At 42.2% G+C, this 16,476-nt stretch overlaps 1 protein-coding gene across 2 annotated transcripts in view; it reads right to left on the bottom strand.

Annotated features, from left to right (window-relative positions):
* The window catches only part of ODAD2 (outer dynein arm docking complex subunit 2), a 1,227,385-nt gene that overhangs the window by 1,074,012 nt on the left and 136,897 nt on the right, over nt 1-16,476 (bottom strand). For both annotated transcript variants that reach the window (XM_086941603.1, XM_086941602.1), the window contains exon 2: nt 2,542-2,804. In XM_086941603.1, coding sequence (XP_086797729.1) covers nt 2,542-2,765 — 224 coding nt within the window. In that variant the 5' untranslated portion in view covers nt 2,766-2,804. The remainder of the gene's footprint in view (nt 1-2,541; nt 2,805-16,476) is intronic.

The following is a 16,476-nucleotide window of genomic DNA, read 5'->3' as shown; positions in this document are numbered from 1 at the left end:
GAATTAGTTGGGCAATTCTAGACCTAGTATCAACTCAAAACAGAATTTTGAATCTTATCCAGAAATTCAATACCTTACCAAATTTGAGCCCGATACTACAGACACTGTAAAAACAAACTTGTTTGAAACATACTATCCAAAAAGGAGTGTACATCTTAAAAATGTTAGTCGATATGAAGTACCCCAGTACTACACTTACAGAAACAATGTGATATACAATGTAGATGATGGTTCATTTGCTGTAGCCAGTTGCAATGAGTGTTTGGTGCAACATAGCAAATACATTCCAATTAACCATAAATAACTGAGTTAGCAGACTGCTGAAAAAAGAGACTTTTATATTTGATACTTTTGCTGCTGTTTAAACCTTAGTGTTGTGAAACAGAACTATTGGGAGAGATTGGCTGCTATGGAGACTCTTTCAATGCTGCAAAGGATGGCATTGAGTGCTCATTATTTGCAAACTTCTTGAATATGTTGAATGATAAATTTCAACAGAAAGATACAATTGCTGCTGAGGTGGCTAAGGAGAGTCCGCAAACTAGCCAAAGTCAGGACGCACTTGGACAGTCAATAATTTTGCACCTGAGGGCAACAGATAAAATGGAACACTAGTGTGCCACTCTATTTCTAAATGAAAAGTTACAAGCAAAACTGAATTCATTAGAAAAATGTGCTTCACAAACTGCAGGATTGGAGAAATGTTTAAGTCCATGTAAAAACTGTAGGATGCTTGTGCGTCAACATTGCAATGCTGAAGAAGGTTTGGTGCTGTAGGTAACGTGTGGACTTTATTAAGTGCGCCTTTTGAGAGATTAGTGATAAAAGCTACACAATATAATGTATGTCCAATTTTCAAATAGATCTACTGTCAAATTTACAAGTAGCAAGAACTGGCAAGTATGTCATGTTAATGCTACCGAGAAGATGGCAGTAAATTAGATACAGAGATTATTAACTTTTAAAGCATTACAAATATCTATTTCTGGTAAAACATACCTTTTTATAACTATCATTTTGTTTTCATGCAGGAGTTAGTATTAGATCTGGTCATTACACTGTCTATGTGAAAAGTAGAAGTTGATGGAATGTATGTTATGATTGCAGCCTTAAATTCAGGCAAAGATTGCCCCGGAAATCACCAAATTCCTACCTTTTGTTTTTGGAAATGAGAAGAAGAACAGTTGTATAAATGGAATAGTCTAGTTATTGCAGATGCATTATCAGGATTTATGTTATCCCGTGGCCTTCCAAGGGCAATGTCTTTATAGGGCTTTGCCTATGCTAGGATGCCTTATTTATCTAGTATTGCTACTGTAGCACTTCTAATGATGAAGTTCTCATTTTCAGCACATGTATATATACGTCCTTTGTTTCTTTGGATTAGTACTGCAAGTTTAGATAAAAAGATAATTTAAAAAATTGCAGTATATGCAATGCATTGTGCCGCTTATTTGCAGTGGCATACTGTACAATGGTGTTTATTTTATACAGTTCATATGATTGTTTATTTTCCCCAGTGTTCAAGGATGTTTGTTTATACGGCACATCATTTATGTTGCAAAAGTATAAAGTGTGAGAACAGTAAACAAGGGGAAATAAAAAATGTTTTATTATAACATTGTGCATGGTAAATGTGCAGTAATTTATTGCTATTATAAAGTTAATTTATAATTTTATATATTGCAATACTAATTCATATTTGTTTGATTGTTTTTATACATAGGAATGGCGCCATCTAGTGGAGTAATTTGGTTTACTAATTAGTTCTTCCAGCGTTGTTCCATTAAATTACATTGTGAGGGTGTTCAGGGACACAATTAAAAAAACATAAACCCACTTAAATAGTCAGGCACCCACTTGCAATCCCATACAGCCACTCATATACCCACTCACACACCTATACAGACCTTCACTTCTCAAATACCCACACAATCATTCAGAGACCCACTTGCACACCCATGTAGATAATCACAGCTACTCACAAACTCACACGCTCACTTGTACACCCACTAACATCCCCACACAGGCACTCACATACCTACACAGTCACTCAGACACCCACTCACATACCCATAAAGCCACTCTCACAACCACTCATGGACCCACTTATACACCCAGACATTTGCATTCTCACTAACATACCCAGTCACTCAAACAGGTACTGACACACCCACATAGCCACTCACATACCCATAAAGCCACTCTCACACACACCCACATAGCCACTTACATTTCCACTTGCACACCCACACGGACATTTACATCACCACTAACAAACCCATAGAGTCATTCACACAGCTACTGGCACACCCATTTACACATCCACACACCTACTCACATGAATTCCTACACCCATACTTAGATGCAAAGAGAGAAACTACGCGAGGAGATAGAGGGAGCACAGCTAGTTTGAAAATTGTTGCCATGCCTGTTTTTAGTTCCTAAGTCCTGCCCTGGCAAATGCATTTAAAGGAAAGATTCATCACATGTACATTCCGATAACAAAAAAGTTCAAATATAACTTTAGGTAGCACTCACCTTGTTTCATACCCTAAACCAAAGACCGAAGGTTCTAACTGTGTTTTCCATACGAGTGGCTCTTTAAATACGAATGAGGTTTCTTGAACATGTCTTGTACTGAAATTCTCCACGAAAACAATAATGTGAGTTAGAATAGATTCATTAAGAGGGGTAATTTCCAGCCTGCCAGTTCCAGAACCTGCAGAAGTCCATTGAGCTGCTCTTGTCAGTGCCACTCCCATTGTATCAAATTTCAACAAAGTCAAGTTTAGCAGCAAAACCTGTTGAGAGATCGAAAAAGAGTGTTCTATATTCGAAATGGTTACATTCTAAACATAAATATGTGCAACAAGTATTGCGTTGCACTTTCAATCTCACATAAGCTAGTTTTAGGTCATTCTGGCCTATAAGAGTGCAAAATTTAAAAAATATACTCCAAAGTTGATAAACTTTGCAACTTCCTTAACTTGCAAATGAAACTTACTGCAACAAAGTAGATGGAAAGGGAACAGGGTGTTTTCCCACAAAAGCGTTTTGCAACCTGAGCTCAGGAAATTCCACACAAAGAAAACAGATATAAGGGTAAACAATGGATTAGCAATGTAAATATCATGCCTGCATGTTGTTCTTGTGAGTGATATATTTTAGTACTAGTTACAGGTATGTCTTCACAGACAGTTACACAATTGGAGCAAATCATTCAAACAAGAATTGACATTTCTCTAAACTATATTAACTATATCACCATTATTGATCTGTAAACATTAATTGCCGCTAGGTACAATATTTTTTTACAAAATTATATTGGTTTTTACTAATAAATACATTAGAGAAACAAGATGGAAAGATGACTGATCGGTCCCCATTACAAGTAGATAGGGACACATAGTTAGGACAGCCACCTGTATGAGAAGCACACTCTAGAATGAATATTCCACACATCTGTAGTTATGAACATCAATGTCAACTACTCTGAACCCTCAATGGTCATTTAAAGACCCTTTGCTGACACAGCGATCAATCAAGAAACTCCAGAGATGACGGTCAATCACTTCTATAGCTAACACGCAGGGATGACCGATAATAAGGTTAATAGTTAATCAGGTTAGGCAGAAAGATTGCACAAATCTATCTGCATACGTATAAAGCACCTCCTAAGAGAATCCTTGACCCAATTAACTACATCGTCATGCACATGTATAGGAGGAAAGGAAGGTTGTTTAATCCAAGCATGGAGCCCCATCGTTAGGTAACATCATAGCCACGGACAACAACATAAATAAAGCACTAGGAAGCCAAGACATTGGAAAGCTCTGCACTATAAAATATGTGAACAGGGATCTAAAAGATCACAGCATAATATGTAAATGTAAATAGGACGTTTAACAGTAGTATCTAAACAAGATTCTATTTAAAGTGTATTGAATATTTATTACATCCTCCTAACAGGAATGTCAGAAAAAGAGTGAGTGAGATATTTTCAAAAAGCGGAGGCATGAAACAACACAACTAAGGAAGAAAAGATTAAATGTCTGTGTGCCATCAACATGCAGGAAATGGGCAGACGAAATAGTACTGGCATTACTTAAATGTAACACAAGTGTCCATATAAAGAACTATGCACAATCCTTAGGGGGGGTCATTAAGATGGCGGGCAGACTTTGTTGGCCCACCATCCTCCCGGGAAATGGGACCGCCCGCCATCGGTGTGGGTGTCTCGTTGGTGGTATTAGGATGTGCCCGCCACACTGGCGGGCGCATCCTGCATTCTTGACATTGCGGCGGGCGGTGCTCTCAGCACCGCCCACCACAATGCCAAGGAGGCATGTTGTGCAGTTTCATGTACAACGTGGCAGGCACCGCACGGTGCCTGCCATGTTGTGCATGGAAGTGCAGGGGGGTACCATAGGTACCCCTCCTGTAACCCCTCACCCCCTAGAATCCCAGGGGGCTGCTACGGGCCCCCAATGGCGGATATTGCCTGCCATGTCTCCGCCATAAGACTAATATGGATGGCGGTGTCTCACAGACACCGCCACCATTTCAGCAGCTTTTCCGCCCGGTCGACTCCTCGACCGGGTGGAAAACCAGAGGACGGTCTTTCTGTCCGTCAGGCTCCCCCGCAATGGTAATGTGGCGGGATGGAGAATTCAGAGCAGGCAGAGGTTTTTTGCAGGTGGATCTCCACTGCCATACGTGCGGTGGTGATCCGTCCGCAATCATATTGGACCCCTAAGCGTTCACAAGATCAGTACGGGAGCTGAACCCCAATAATCCTCTGAACCCCAATCTTTGGATATCCCAAATTTTATTTAAATAATTCGGCTCCGCCATTGCCTGTCAATCTAGCATTAGATACTACATTCTTCATTAGAATAACACAATTTAGCAAGATTTATAAATAAATAAATAAGTATTGGTTGCATAAAGAACTGAGTTCTTGGTCACAAAGAAGGCAAAAAGTGGATTTTTAATACAGGAGAAGTTAAATGCGGTACAGAGATAATATGTATGAAAAGCCAGAGAGGCTCAAAATACAGAAATTACAATATAAATGTTAAGTCATAGCACACGCCAATCCCTACTAAACAGAAATCAAGTAACTATTGTGTCAGACGCATAAAGAAAATAGACACACCCCATAAAGAATCTAAGTCAAATGGACATAGAAAAATTAAGTCTCCAGGATCAGCAGTTTGAATGACATGCAAAATCCATCAAAATGGCAAGAGGGTCTACCTGATTAAGCTAAGACTAAACTTTGAACCTGACACAAACTCAACTTGAACAGTCAAAGTCCAAGAACGTTTATACACAAATCACACTTTTTAAAAATAGCTTCTTCAAATTTAAACATTTACATAATTAAAAGATATTAGTACTAAACCATTTTTTAAGGTAATGGAAATATTCCATCTTCTCCTTCAGCAACCGCCCTCAGACAATGATCAACACAAGATGAAATTCACATCGACACTTTCAGCAAAAGTGCTTGAAATTGATGTTTTGGGTATATAGTGGAAGCTTTATTCACAATACGGTACTTCTAATAGCATTGTACATTACTGTTACATTTACGTCATTCATTTCATGTTCTAAGGTGACAAGGGGAGAGATGACTGCAGTGAGACATTGATGAGAGGAGGAATGAGCAGGAGCAGGTTGCACTCAACATCAGAAATGACATCAATTTTCGAACTAATGGCATGTACAAGGAAATGTGGCATAGCTATTAATCTCATTATCTACCCTTCTAAATGACAAATAAAATTCATTTTAGTCGAGAAATCATAGTTCCTTTGTTCCGACTATGCAATATTAAAAAGTCTGATTTTGAGAAAGAATTTTTACTCTACGTTTGCAAATTTTTCTTACTTTGGAAAACACTACCTCAAATACCCCCTCTGCTTATTTTTTAATCAACATGAAAAACCCCAATAACTTTATTAATTAGCCATTAACTTTTCAAAGTCCTCATCTTCTTGGTTAGTTGAACATTCTCCTCTATCTGCTTTATCTGCTGGTATATTCATTAACTGCCAAGCTCATAATAATCCTCTGATTTCTTTCTTTTCCATAGTCTCAAATAAAATGGGGTCTCTCCTTTCTTATTACCATATCTATTGATCATACATTGCATCAATTTGAATAGACTCAACAAAGAAATTGCACAAATCATCATTATTATTACTGGTGTTAGAATAGATGCAGAACTCCATGGTCAACACTTCTGAACGGCTCACATATTTTTTTAAAACAACTTTCTTTTCCCTCTACCCTGGATCCTACAAACTCCCAGGCACCTGACACTCCTAAGGATTAAGGGCCAGATGTATGAATATGGCATTTTGTGATTCCCTAATTACGAATCACAAGGATTTGAAATTAGAGAATCGCAAAATGCAATGTATGAAGGTGTATAGTACACCTTTTGGGATTCCTACAGGGAGGCAAATCATTCTACCTCATGAATATTATTGAGACTGCAACACTGTTGGCTTCTACGTAACTGTTGTACCTGCCATACCTTCTTGCGTGATTCGGACAGGGCACCCATTGTCAACACAATGAGCACAGTGTGTGCATAAAGCTCAAGTATAAACATGATTTAGCAATCGACACACTGAAATAGGCACATTACGTAGCCAGTCCATCATTACTATGGGTTGCTTAGCAATCTCACACATTGACATGTGTACATATTTGATAGTCCATCACACAACAGATCTGTGTACATGCACAACAACATTATAAGTGACATGCCAATGCATGTAATCCTGTGCACTGACATGGCATGTGTAGTCACCAGTGAGTTAAATTTCACACTGACATTGAATTACACTATCTGGTGGCATGATTCAGAGTAAGTGTCTACTGTTCAATGCTGAGAACTGGTCATTGCCATTGCCACAGCATTATGTGTAACCGTGCACCGCTACCACAATCACTGCCATTGGCACCAATATAAAGCTGTCAAATTGCGGTAGCAACTGCCTGACCCCTGCGGTGTGTCACTGCCAATGCCCATGGCCCTACAGCCAATGGGAACCACAATCGCAGTAGTGAAATGCACATTTAAGTATCGCGGTAGGCATGCTTCACCACCACAATCACGCTCATTGGCACCAATGTAAAGCTGCAAATCGCGGTAGCGACCGCCTGGCCCCCTGCAGTGTGTTACCGCCAATGCCCATGCCCTTACAATTGCGGTAGTGAAATGCACTTTTGAAAATCACGGTAGGCATGCTCCCCTACTGCGAGCTGGTCATTGGATGCAATTGAAAGATGCACAATTGCGGTAGCGACCGCCTGGCTCCCACGGTGTGACACCGCCAATGCCCATGCCCTTACAGACAATGGAAACCGCAATTGTGGTAGAGAAATGCACTTTTGAAAATCGTGGTAGGCATGCTCCGCTACCACGGGCCGGTCATTGGATGCAATTGAAAGATGGGCGATTGTGGTAGCGACTGCCTGGCCCCTGCGATGTGACACCACCAATGCCCATGCCCTTATAGCCAATGGAAACCGCAATCGCGGTTGATAAATGCAGTTTTGAAAATCCCGGTAGGCGTGCTCCGCTACCGCAGAGCCAGTTATTGATCACATTTGAAAAAAGCTGAGCTGGAACACCAATTGGAGCAGCTGAGTACCACTGAAACAACCCCAGGGGAATATATATGACTGGGAGAGAGCCACACATCCCTACTGCATCCAGACACTGCTGACTGACACTCTTCACCACCAACTGCTGCTGTTCCTGTCTCATTGACCCAGTGATGGTGAGGACTGAGAATATCAGGGCCCGTTCCTCCACCACAGAGGAGCTGGAGGTCCTGGTGGACAAGGTGCTCTCACAGTATGGGAGGCTATATGGTGCACCTAATGTCATGGTAAGTATTTCAGATTGAAAGTAGGAGAGTACAAATATTGCACACATGAAGTTGATCTTCTGCAGTATGTGCCTGAGAGTGCGTTTGTGTGATACACTGCCTAGCATGCAGACTTCAGGTAAATGGGGTTTGCAGCCTAATTTCCACAGATCCCTGGCTGCATTACAGGAAAGGAGGGAAATGCAGTGTTTTTACACGCATACAATGACACTGCTGGTTTGGAAAGTGGAAGTCAGAACAGACATTGCCTGTGCTAATGGATGTCTGAGTCCATGAGGTTTTCACATGCTCATTTGTCACATTATAAAGGTTTTTCATCCAGAGGGTACTGAAGGAAGTTGTTTGACTTTCATATTGCCACCTTAGATATGTAAGCATTAAGCACAAGAGTGAAATGTCTGAGGGTGACACTCTTGTTGGAAATTCCCAAATGACACAGCAGATTGTTGTACTTCTTAAATATCCTCCTTCCATTCTTTTCATTAGGTGTACTGACTCGCATGTGTAGGCACTTTTGCCCTCTCATATTGTACATGCATGTGACTGTTCAGATGGTCCACGTTTAACCTCAGTGTGAGCCCCCCTGGCCTGCAAAGTTACTGCCCAATTTCACAGGGACCCATCAATGAATGAACAGAGTGAGACATATGAGTTGTCAGCCACCCTATTCATCAATAAGCTATCTTAGGCCTGTGGATAGCACAAGACAGACCTTGTGAGAAGGGTGAGAGAATGTAAGATCATTTCCCTAAATGTGACCTCCATGACACAGTGAGCCATTCACAGGCCAAGGATATTGAGGAGTGTGCAGTGTTGGTCACAGTCAGTCTGCCCCAACACATCATTCCCAATGTAATGTATGTCTTGCTCCCTCACATACTGCATTGCAGATGAGGGCCTTCTTCACATTGCTTTCTGTGCTGGCATTCTGCATGTGTATGAGATGGCCAGGGACTGTGTCCACCCTCATACCTGCATGCATTTATCTACGATTATCTGATGCTAATGTACTGCATGGCATGCTCAATAGCCTCTGCTAAACATATCTGATTAGCTATGCTAAGTTTGTGCATGTTCCTGTACTGAGCCAAAGTGGTACATAACCCAGTGTCGCTGAAACTTCCTCTTCTTGTCTCCCATGCCTAAAGCTTAAAGTTCACCAGCGTAAGGCCTTATGGAGGGCCATTGCACGCAAGGTGCGGGCTCTGGGTGTCTCCAACCGATGTCACCACACACTGTCACAAGAGGTGGGATGACATCTGCCGGCTGAGCAAAAACGTGGCAGAGATGACGCTGTGGCTGTTCCCTTGGAATGGAAGGTTGGCGCGCAGGAGCATGACACCACTAATGGCCGGCATCTTGGTAGTGACTCAGCCAGAGCTGGATGGACATTTGAGGGACCATCAGCAGCAAGTTGGGGGTGAGTATTCTGAGAAGGGTGACTTTGGGTGCGAGTGACAGCATGTATTATTTATTTATTTATTTTTGAGATTTGTAGAGCGCACAAATGCCCGAGGGCGTCTCGGCGCTACGGACAACCGGCAGACACAGTGGTGAGCAGAATATTGATTGAACAGCCAGGTATTTATCATGTTTTTGAAAACTAGCAGTGACTGACAGGATCAAATCTCCCCCGGAAGGGTGTTCCAGAGTTTTGCCACTGTGACAACAAAGCGCCCATCGCCCGAAGAGACAGTTTTGGTACGAGGTACTGTAAGATACTGTAAGATAGAAAGTGGAAGATCATAATGTCCTGTTGGGGATGTAGGTGGTTAAGCGATTTATTAAAAACTGGGGGCCTATCTTGCGGGAAGCTTTATAGGCAATGCATAATGCCTTGAATTTTATCCGATTTTTCACCGACAGCCAGTGGTATCTCTTGATAACATGTGAGATGGGCTTGAACTTAGGAGTTCCTGACAGCATTCTGGCTGCCGCGTTCTGAACGGATTGCAGTTTTTGAGTGACCATGCTCTGTGCATTGGCAAACAGCCCATTGCAGTAGTCTATAGATGACATGACCAATGTACTGACCTAGGTTTTTCTCGCATTCAGAGGAAGAAATGGTAGAATCTTTTTAATCATTTGGAGTTTATAAAACGAAGCTGAAACCACCGAATTAGCATGGGGTGCGAAGGTTAGTCTGTCTTCGAATATGACGCCTAGATTCCTGACCTTGGTGACTGGGGTCGGTGGGGAGCCTAGAGCAGGAGGCCACCAGGAGCTGGACCATATGGGGGATGGCTTACCAGAGATCATTACCTCAGTTTTGTCGGAGTTCAATTTGAGACAATTTCTGGCCATCCAACTGCTGATGGCCAACATGCCCTTTTGGAAGCTGGCTGCTACCCTTTCTCCATTGTTGCTTATTGCGAGCACCAACTGGGTGTTGTCAGCATATGATATAAGACCCATCCCATGTGCCTTGATTACTCTGGCTAAGTCCGACACATAGATATTGAAAAGTGTTGGGCTTAGGGATGAGCCCTGCGGAACAGCACATGGTAATGTCAGTTGGGCAGAGTGAAAGGTGCCCAGAGTTACCCCTGGGTCTGGTTAGTGAGAAAGGATAGCAGCAGGTCTTTTGCCTTGTCCTGAATGCCCATTGCAGTGACACGGTCGATCAGAGTGGTGTGATCGACCGTGTCAAATAAAGCTGAGAAGTCCAGCAATATAAGTACTGCTGTGCCTCCCTGGTCCAGAATGAGTCTTATCTCCTCTGACGCCTTAATTAGTGCAGTCTCTGTGCCATGACCCTTACGGAAACAAAATTGGGTGTCATCTAACAGATGATGATCTTCTATATATTTGGAGAGCTGACTGTTCATCACTTTTTCAACCAATTTGGCCGGGAAAGGCAGGCTACCTATGGGCCTATAATTTTTGGTGTCATCCGGGTCCAGGTGAGATTTTTTTAATAATGGTTTTAGAATAGTTTTCTTCCATGCCGTGGGGTATGTCCCTGAGGAGAACATAGCATAGCAGATCTCCGCTAGTACAGGGGCTATCTGATCAGTGACGGGTGCGAGGACAGCTGGTGGACAGGGATCACTAACTGAGTCAGATTTGATAGTGGACATTAAGTTGGCAATTTGGTCCGAAGTAATTTTTTCGATTGCACTAAAGAATGATCTAGGGGATCAATGGATATAGGCTTATAAGTTTGATTTGTTTGTGCTGTGAATTCAGAGTATATATTATTTACTTTTCCATAGAAATAGTCCGCTAAGGAATTGCACAGAAATTGTGAGGGAACAGGGACTGCCACTGAGGCACGGCATGATGGCCTGGCGACTACTTGATAAAGTTGTTTATCTGAGCTTTTAGCAGATTCTGTCTGGGCTATATAGTAATTGCTTTTTTCTTGGGCAATCATTTGTTTGTATTTAGCAAGTTCATCCTTATAATGAAGTTTTTCTTCACAGGCATAAAATTTATGCCAATGTCTTTCCCGATTTCTGCATAATTGTTTTTGTTCCCTAAGTGGTTCTGTGAACCAGGGGGCTGATGGAGAGTTCCGATTTTTAGATATGTTTTTTTTTGGCACCAACTGGTTGATTGTATTGGACAACCAGTTTGCTAATTTGTTGAGGCTATGTTTGGATCTGACGAGGCATCAGGTTGGGTTAATGACAAGTGTGGGTCTTGAACAGTTGATTATCTATATTTTTCCATGCTTTAAATACAACCGGCCTATTTACGGGCGCGTTACTGGACGAGTTGTTATCAAGTAGTATGTTAAATATGATTGCGTGATGGTCAGTCCAGGCTAGATGCAAGAATTCTATTAAAAGAATGTTTTTAGAATAAGAAAAAAGGCCATCCAGTGTGGGGCTAGCTACATGAGTGGTTTCGGAGATTAGCTGTGATAAACCGGCGGAAAGTGACCATGACCCATTAATGGGCGGAAAGTGACCATGACCCATTAATTTTAACTTTTAAACTGTTTGATCTGGTGACAAAAGAGGAACAGAGGGAAAATGTCCAAATAAACCTCTCAAATGATCAAAGACACATCAGATGGTCAACTTTTGCAGCCAACGAGGAAAGTATAATAGCCTTGAGGGATTTAACAACCCAGGCCATTAGAGATGTTCAAGCTATAATTGATAAGGATATTCCAATATTTGAAATTAGCAGGATCCATGATGAATTTTTTAATAAATTAAAACCTTTTTTTGTTAAAAAAGTTAAGAAGAAGCAGCGTAGGCCAACCAAAAAGGAGGATCAGTGGTATGATAAAACCTGTAGGGTTGCCTATAGGTCCCTGTCAGATGCTGTAAAAACTAAAGATAAAAACAAGATAAGGGAGGCACGAACTTTGTACAAAAAGGTGCAAACTAGTGCAAAAAGGGATTGGGAGGAAGGCTACTGGAAGGATCTCCTAGCAGCTAGCAGGGAAAGATCTATGACGCCCTTTTGGAACATTGTCAAATGGGGAAGGGGGGCCATAAGAGGAGAACCCATGAATCATGTGTCACCAGAAGCATGGGTATCCCACTATGCCACCCAGTTTGCTGTTAAAGACGGTGGTGAAGAGGAGTGTGTGGCCCTAGTAGACACCTCAATGAGCCACTTACTCTTCTCTAAAGACGACGTCTTAAAAACACTGAATAATATACCTAAAGCCAGAGCACCGGGCCTAGACTTTATCCCCGCAGACTTGTTTATGCATGACAAGGACCTATGGGCCACCTACATCCAGCTGTTAGCCAATGCTATTGCAAAGGGCTCGCCTATTCCTGAGACCTGGAAAGGAGCCGAGATCATCCCCATCTATAAAAAGGGGGCATGCTCGGATCCAGGCAATTATAGGCCTATCAGCCTGATCGCATGTATACAGAAAGTATTGGCAAGATTGTTACTACAGCGAATACATGGGTGGATAGACGACCAGGATATATTGTCACCCCTACAGGCTGGCTTTCGTAGCCATACTAGTACCATTGACCAAGTTTTTAGATTTGTTTTATTATATTGGCGCGTAGTTTTATTAGGGGGTGGGATGCTTTTTGCGGCTTTTGTTGATTTAAAATCAGCCTTTGATTTAGTTCCCCGCCACAAGCTGTGGAATATCCTACAAGAACAGGGTATCCCAAAAGAAATTCTGTCCTTATTGATCAGAATGCATGAAAATAACTTTGCACAAGTACGGTGGAATCAGCAAGGTAGTGTCACTGAGAAATTCCCCATCGCAAGGGGAGTACGCCAAGGATGCGTACTCGCACCAACGCTTTTCTCGCTATACATCAACAGGGTGATCAGGTACTTTGAACATCAGCCCACAGATGCCCCAAAGTTGGCAGGAAGACTGATCCCCCTGTTGATGTTTGCGGATGACACCCTGCTGATATCTAAGACCCAGCAGGGACTCCAGAGGGCCATTGGGATTTTTGAATCGTTTTGCACAGACCATGGACTTGTTATTAATACAAGCAAAACAAAATTTATGGTTATGCACAAACGTAGACACATTAGAGGTAGAGTTACTATGGACGGGGTCCAGCTTGAACAGACCCAGGTCTTTAAGTACCTCGGTATTAATTTGTCCTATAACCTAGACTGGAAACAGCACACTAATGAGCTAGCCACAAAACATGCTCAATTGACAGGTGCTCTCACTAAGGAGCTCTTTTCATCTCATTCTAAACCAATTAGACCTGTCTTAAAAATTTACAATGCTAAGGTTGGAGCAGCAGTTCTTTATGGAGCTGAACTCTAGGGGTCCAGTAACCTTACTAAGTTGACGGTAGCACAGAACAAATTTCTCCGCAACATTACTGGCTTACCTATGTCAACCCCATTGATACCTTTAAATTATGATTTGGGATTTTATAGTTTTTTGGATTTGGCTAGGTATAGAACAGTGGCCTACTGGAGAAGGTTATGGGTAACTCCAGAACTCTCCCAATATGCCCAAGGCTTCCTAGAAGTGAGAACCCTGGACACTGGCTGTAAGATAGTCTGGATGAGAGAAGTTAAACTCTTATATAGGGCACTTGGGTTATCTCATTTGTGGGATGATCCCCTAAATAATGTTTTTCCACCTAAAAAGACACTCCGCGAGCTTTATTGGTGCATGCTGGAGATAAAGTGTTTCAGGAATCATATTATTCGTTCCTTTACTCACGATTACTTAGAGCTCAAGCACACTCCGGCCCTAGAATCTTATTGGGACTGGATCACGGTCCCAGGAGACCGGAAGAGGTACCATCAGCTGAGGGTGGGGACACTACCTTTGAATGCCCTAACAGGGAAGTGGAATAAGGTACAATCCTCAAGGTGCCCTTTTTGTCCGGATCATAACGAAAACATTGGACATGTGTTGTTCGCCTGTCCCGAATATAGAATGCCTAGATGTTCATGGCTAAAACCAATTTGCATCCAGTTAGGCTTAAAAACAGCAAACGAGGCTGTTAGGATCTTAAGAACAGATACCTCTCAGCCCGTTGTTATAGCCATGGCAAAATTCCTCCACTGGATGTGGATAATTCGGGCACGCAAAATGAGTCTGGAGTAACTGTAGGATTCCTACTGTCTGTCGTTATTTTTGTGCTTATTGGATTTGGCAATCTGTATCAATTAATGATTAGTTATGTACGCTGTATAAGTAACTGTTATTTTTGTATTTTGGTACTAATGAATTTAGCTTTTTAAACTCCTTTTTAAAGAAAAGAATTATCTTCCTTCATTTTAACAGATATTTTAAGACTATGTAAAAATGTAAATAGGATGAGATATGGAGATTTTTAATCTTGTTTTTTTATTGTAATAAATCATTGTGGATCCTGTACCTTTGTCGGGTTGGGGGGAGGGGGTGGGACTAAAAACAACAAATTTTTTCTTTGAAAAATGTCTTTTATGATTGAAATATATCGAATAAAGACTAATTAAAGTGAAAGTGAGTGACCATGCTCTGTGCATTGGCAAACAGCCCATTGCAGTAGTCTATAGATGACATGACCAATGTACTGACCTAGGTTTTTCTCGCATTCAGAGGAAGAAATGGTAGAATCTTTTTAATCATTTGGAGTTTATAAAACGAAGCTGAAACCACCGAATTAGCATGGGGTGCGAAGGTTAGTCTGTCTTCGAATATGACGCCTAGATTCCTGACCTTGGTGACTGGGGTCGGTGGGGAGCCTAGAGCAGGAGGCCACCAGGAGCTGGACCATATGGGGGATGGCTTACCAGAGATCATTACCTCAGTTTTGTCGGAGTTCAATTTGAGACAATTTCTGGCCATCCAACTGCTGATGGCCAACATGCCCTTTTGGAAGCTGGCTGCTACCCTTTCTCCATTGTTGCTTATTGCGAGCACCAACTGGGTGTTGTCAGCATATGATATAAGACCCATCCCATGTGCCTTGATGACTCTGGCTAAGTCCGACACATAGATATTGAAAAGTGTTGGGCTTAGGGATGAGCCCTGCGGAACAGCACATGGTAACGTCAGTTGGGCAGAGTGAAAGGTGCCCAGAGTTACCCCTGGGTCTGGTTAGTGAGAAAGGATAGCAGCAGGTCTTTTGCCTTGTCCTGAATGCCCATTGCAGTGACACGGTCGATCAGAGTGGTGTGATCGACCGTGTCAAATAAAGCTGAGAAGTCCAGCAATATAAGTACTGCTGTGCCTCCCTGGTCCAGAATGAGTCTTATCTCCTCTGACGCCTTAATTAGTGCAGTCTCTGTGCCATGACCCTTACGGAAACAAAATTGGGTGTCATCTAACAGATGATGATCTTCTATATATTTGGAGAGCTGACTGTTCATCACTTTTTCAACCAATTTGGCCGGGAAAGGCAGGCTACCTTTGGGCCTATAATTTTTGGTGTCATCCGGGTCCAGGTGAGATTTTTTTAATAATGGTTTTAGAATAGTTTTCTTCCATGCCGTGGGGTATGTCCCTGAGGAGAACATAGCATAGCAGATCTCCGCTAGTACAGGGGCTATCTGATCAGTGACGGGTGCGAGGACAGCTGGTGGACAGGGATCACTAACTGAGTCAGATTTGATAGTGGACATTAAGTTGGCAATTTGGTCCGAAGTAATTTTTTCGATTGCACTAAAGAATGATCTAGGGGATCAATGGATATAGGCTTATAAGTTTGATTTGTTTGTTCTGTGAATTCAGAGTATATATTATTTACTTTTCCATAGAAATAGTCCGCTAAGGAATTGCACAGAAATTGTGAGGGAACAGGGACTGCCACTGAGGCACGGCATGATGGCCTGGCGACTACTTGATAAAGTTGTTTATTTGAGCTTTTAGCAGATTCTATCTGGGCTATATAGTAATTGCTTTTTTCTTGGGCAATCATTTGTTTGTATTTAGCAAGTTCATCCTTATAATGAAGTTTTTCTTCACAGGCATAAAATTTATGCCAATGTCTTTCCCGATTTCTGCATAATGGAAAGGGGCGACCACTCGGTCCCCCCGCACGTATGGCAGAGTACCACGATCCCCCCGGGAAGCCATCTTGGGCGGGAGGCGTGTCTCGGCTGGTATGCCCGAAGCGGCGTAGCCGGGGCGCGCCTTTTCCCGCCCTAGAGTGGGCTGGCC

This window comes from Lissotriton vulgaris, chromosome 10 (genome assembly GCF_964263255.1).
Source record: "Lissotriton vulgaris chromosome 10, aLisVul1.2, whole genome shotgun sequence".
In the NCBI taxonomy this organism is placed as follows: Eukaryota; Metazoa; Chordata; class Amphibia; order Caudata; family Salamandridae; genus Lissotriton; species Lissotriton vulgaris.
Note: the sequence above shows the minus strand (reverse complement) of the source record. Positions and strands in the feature narration are given on the sequence as shown.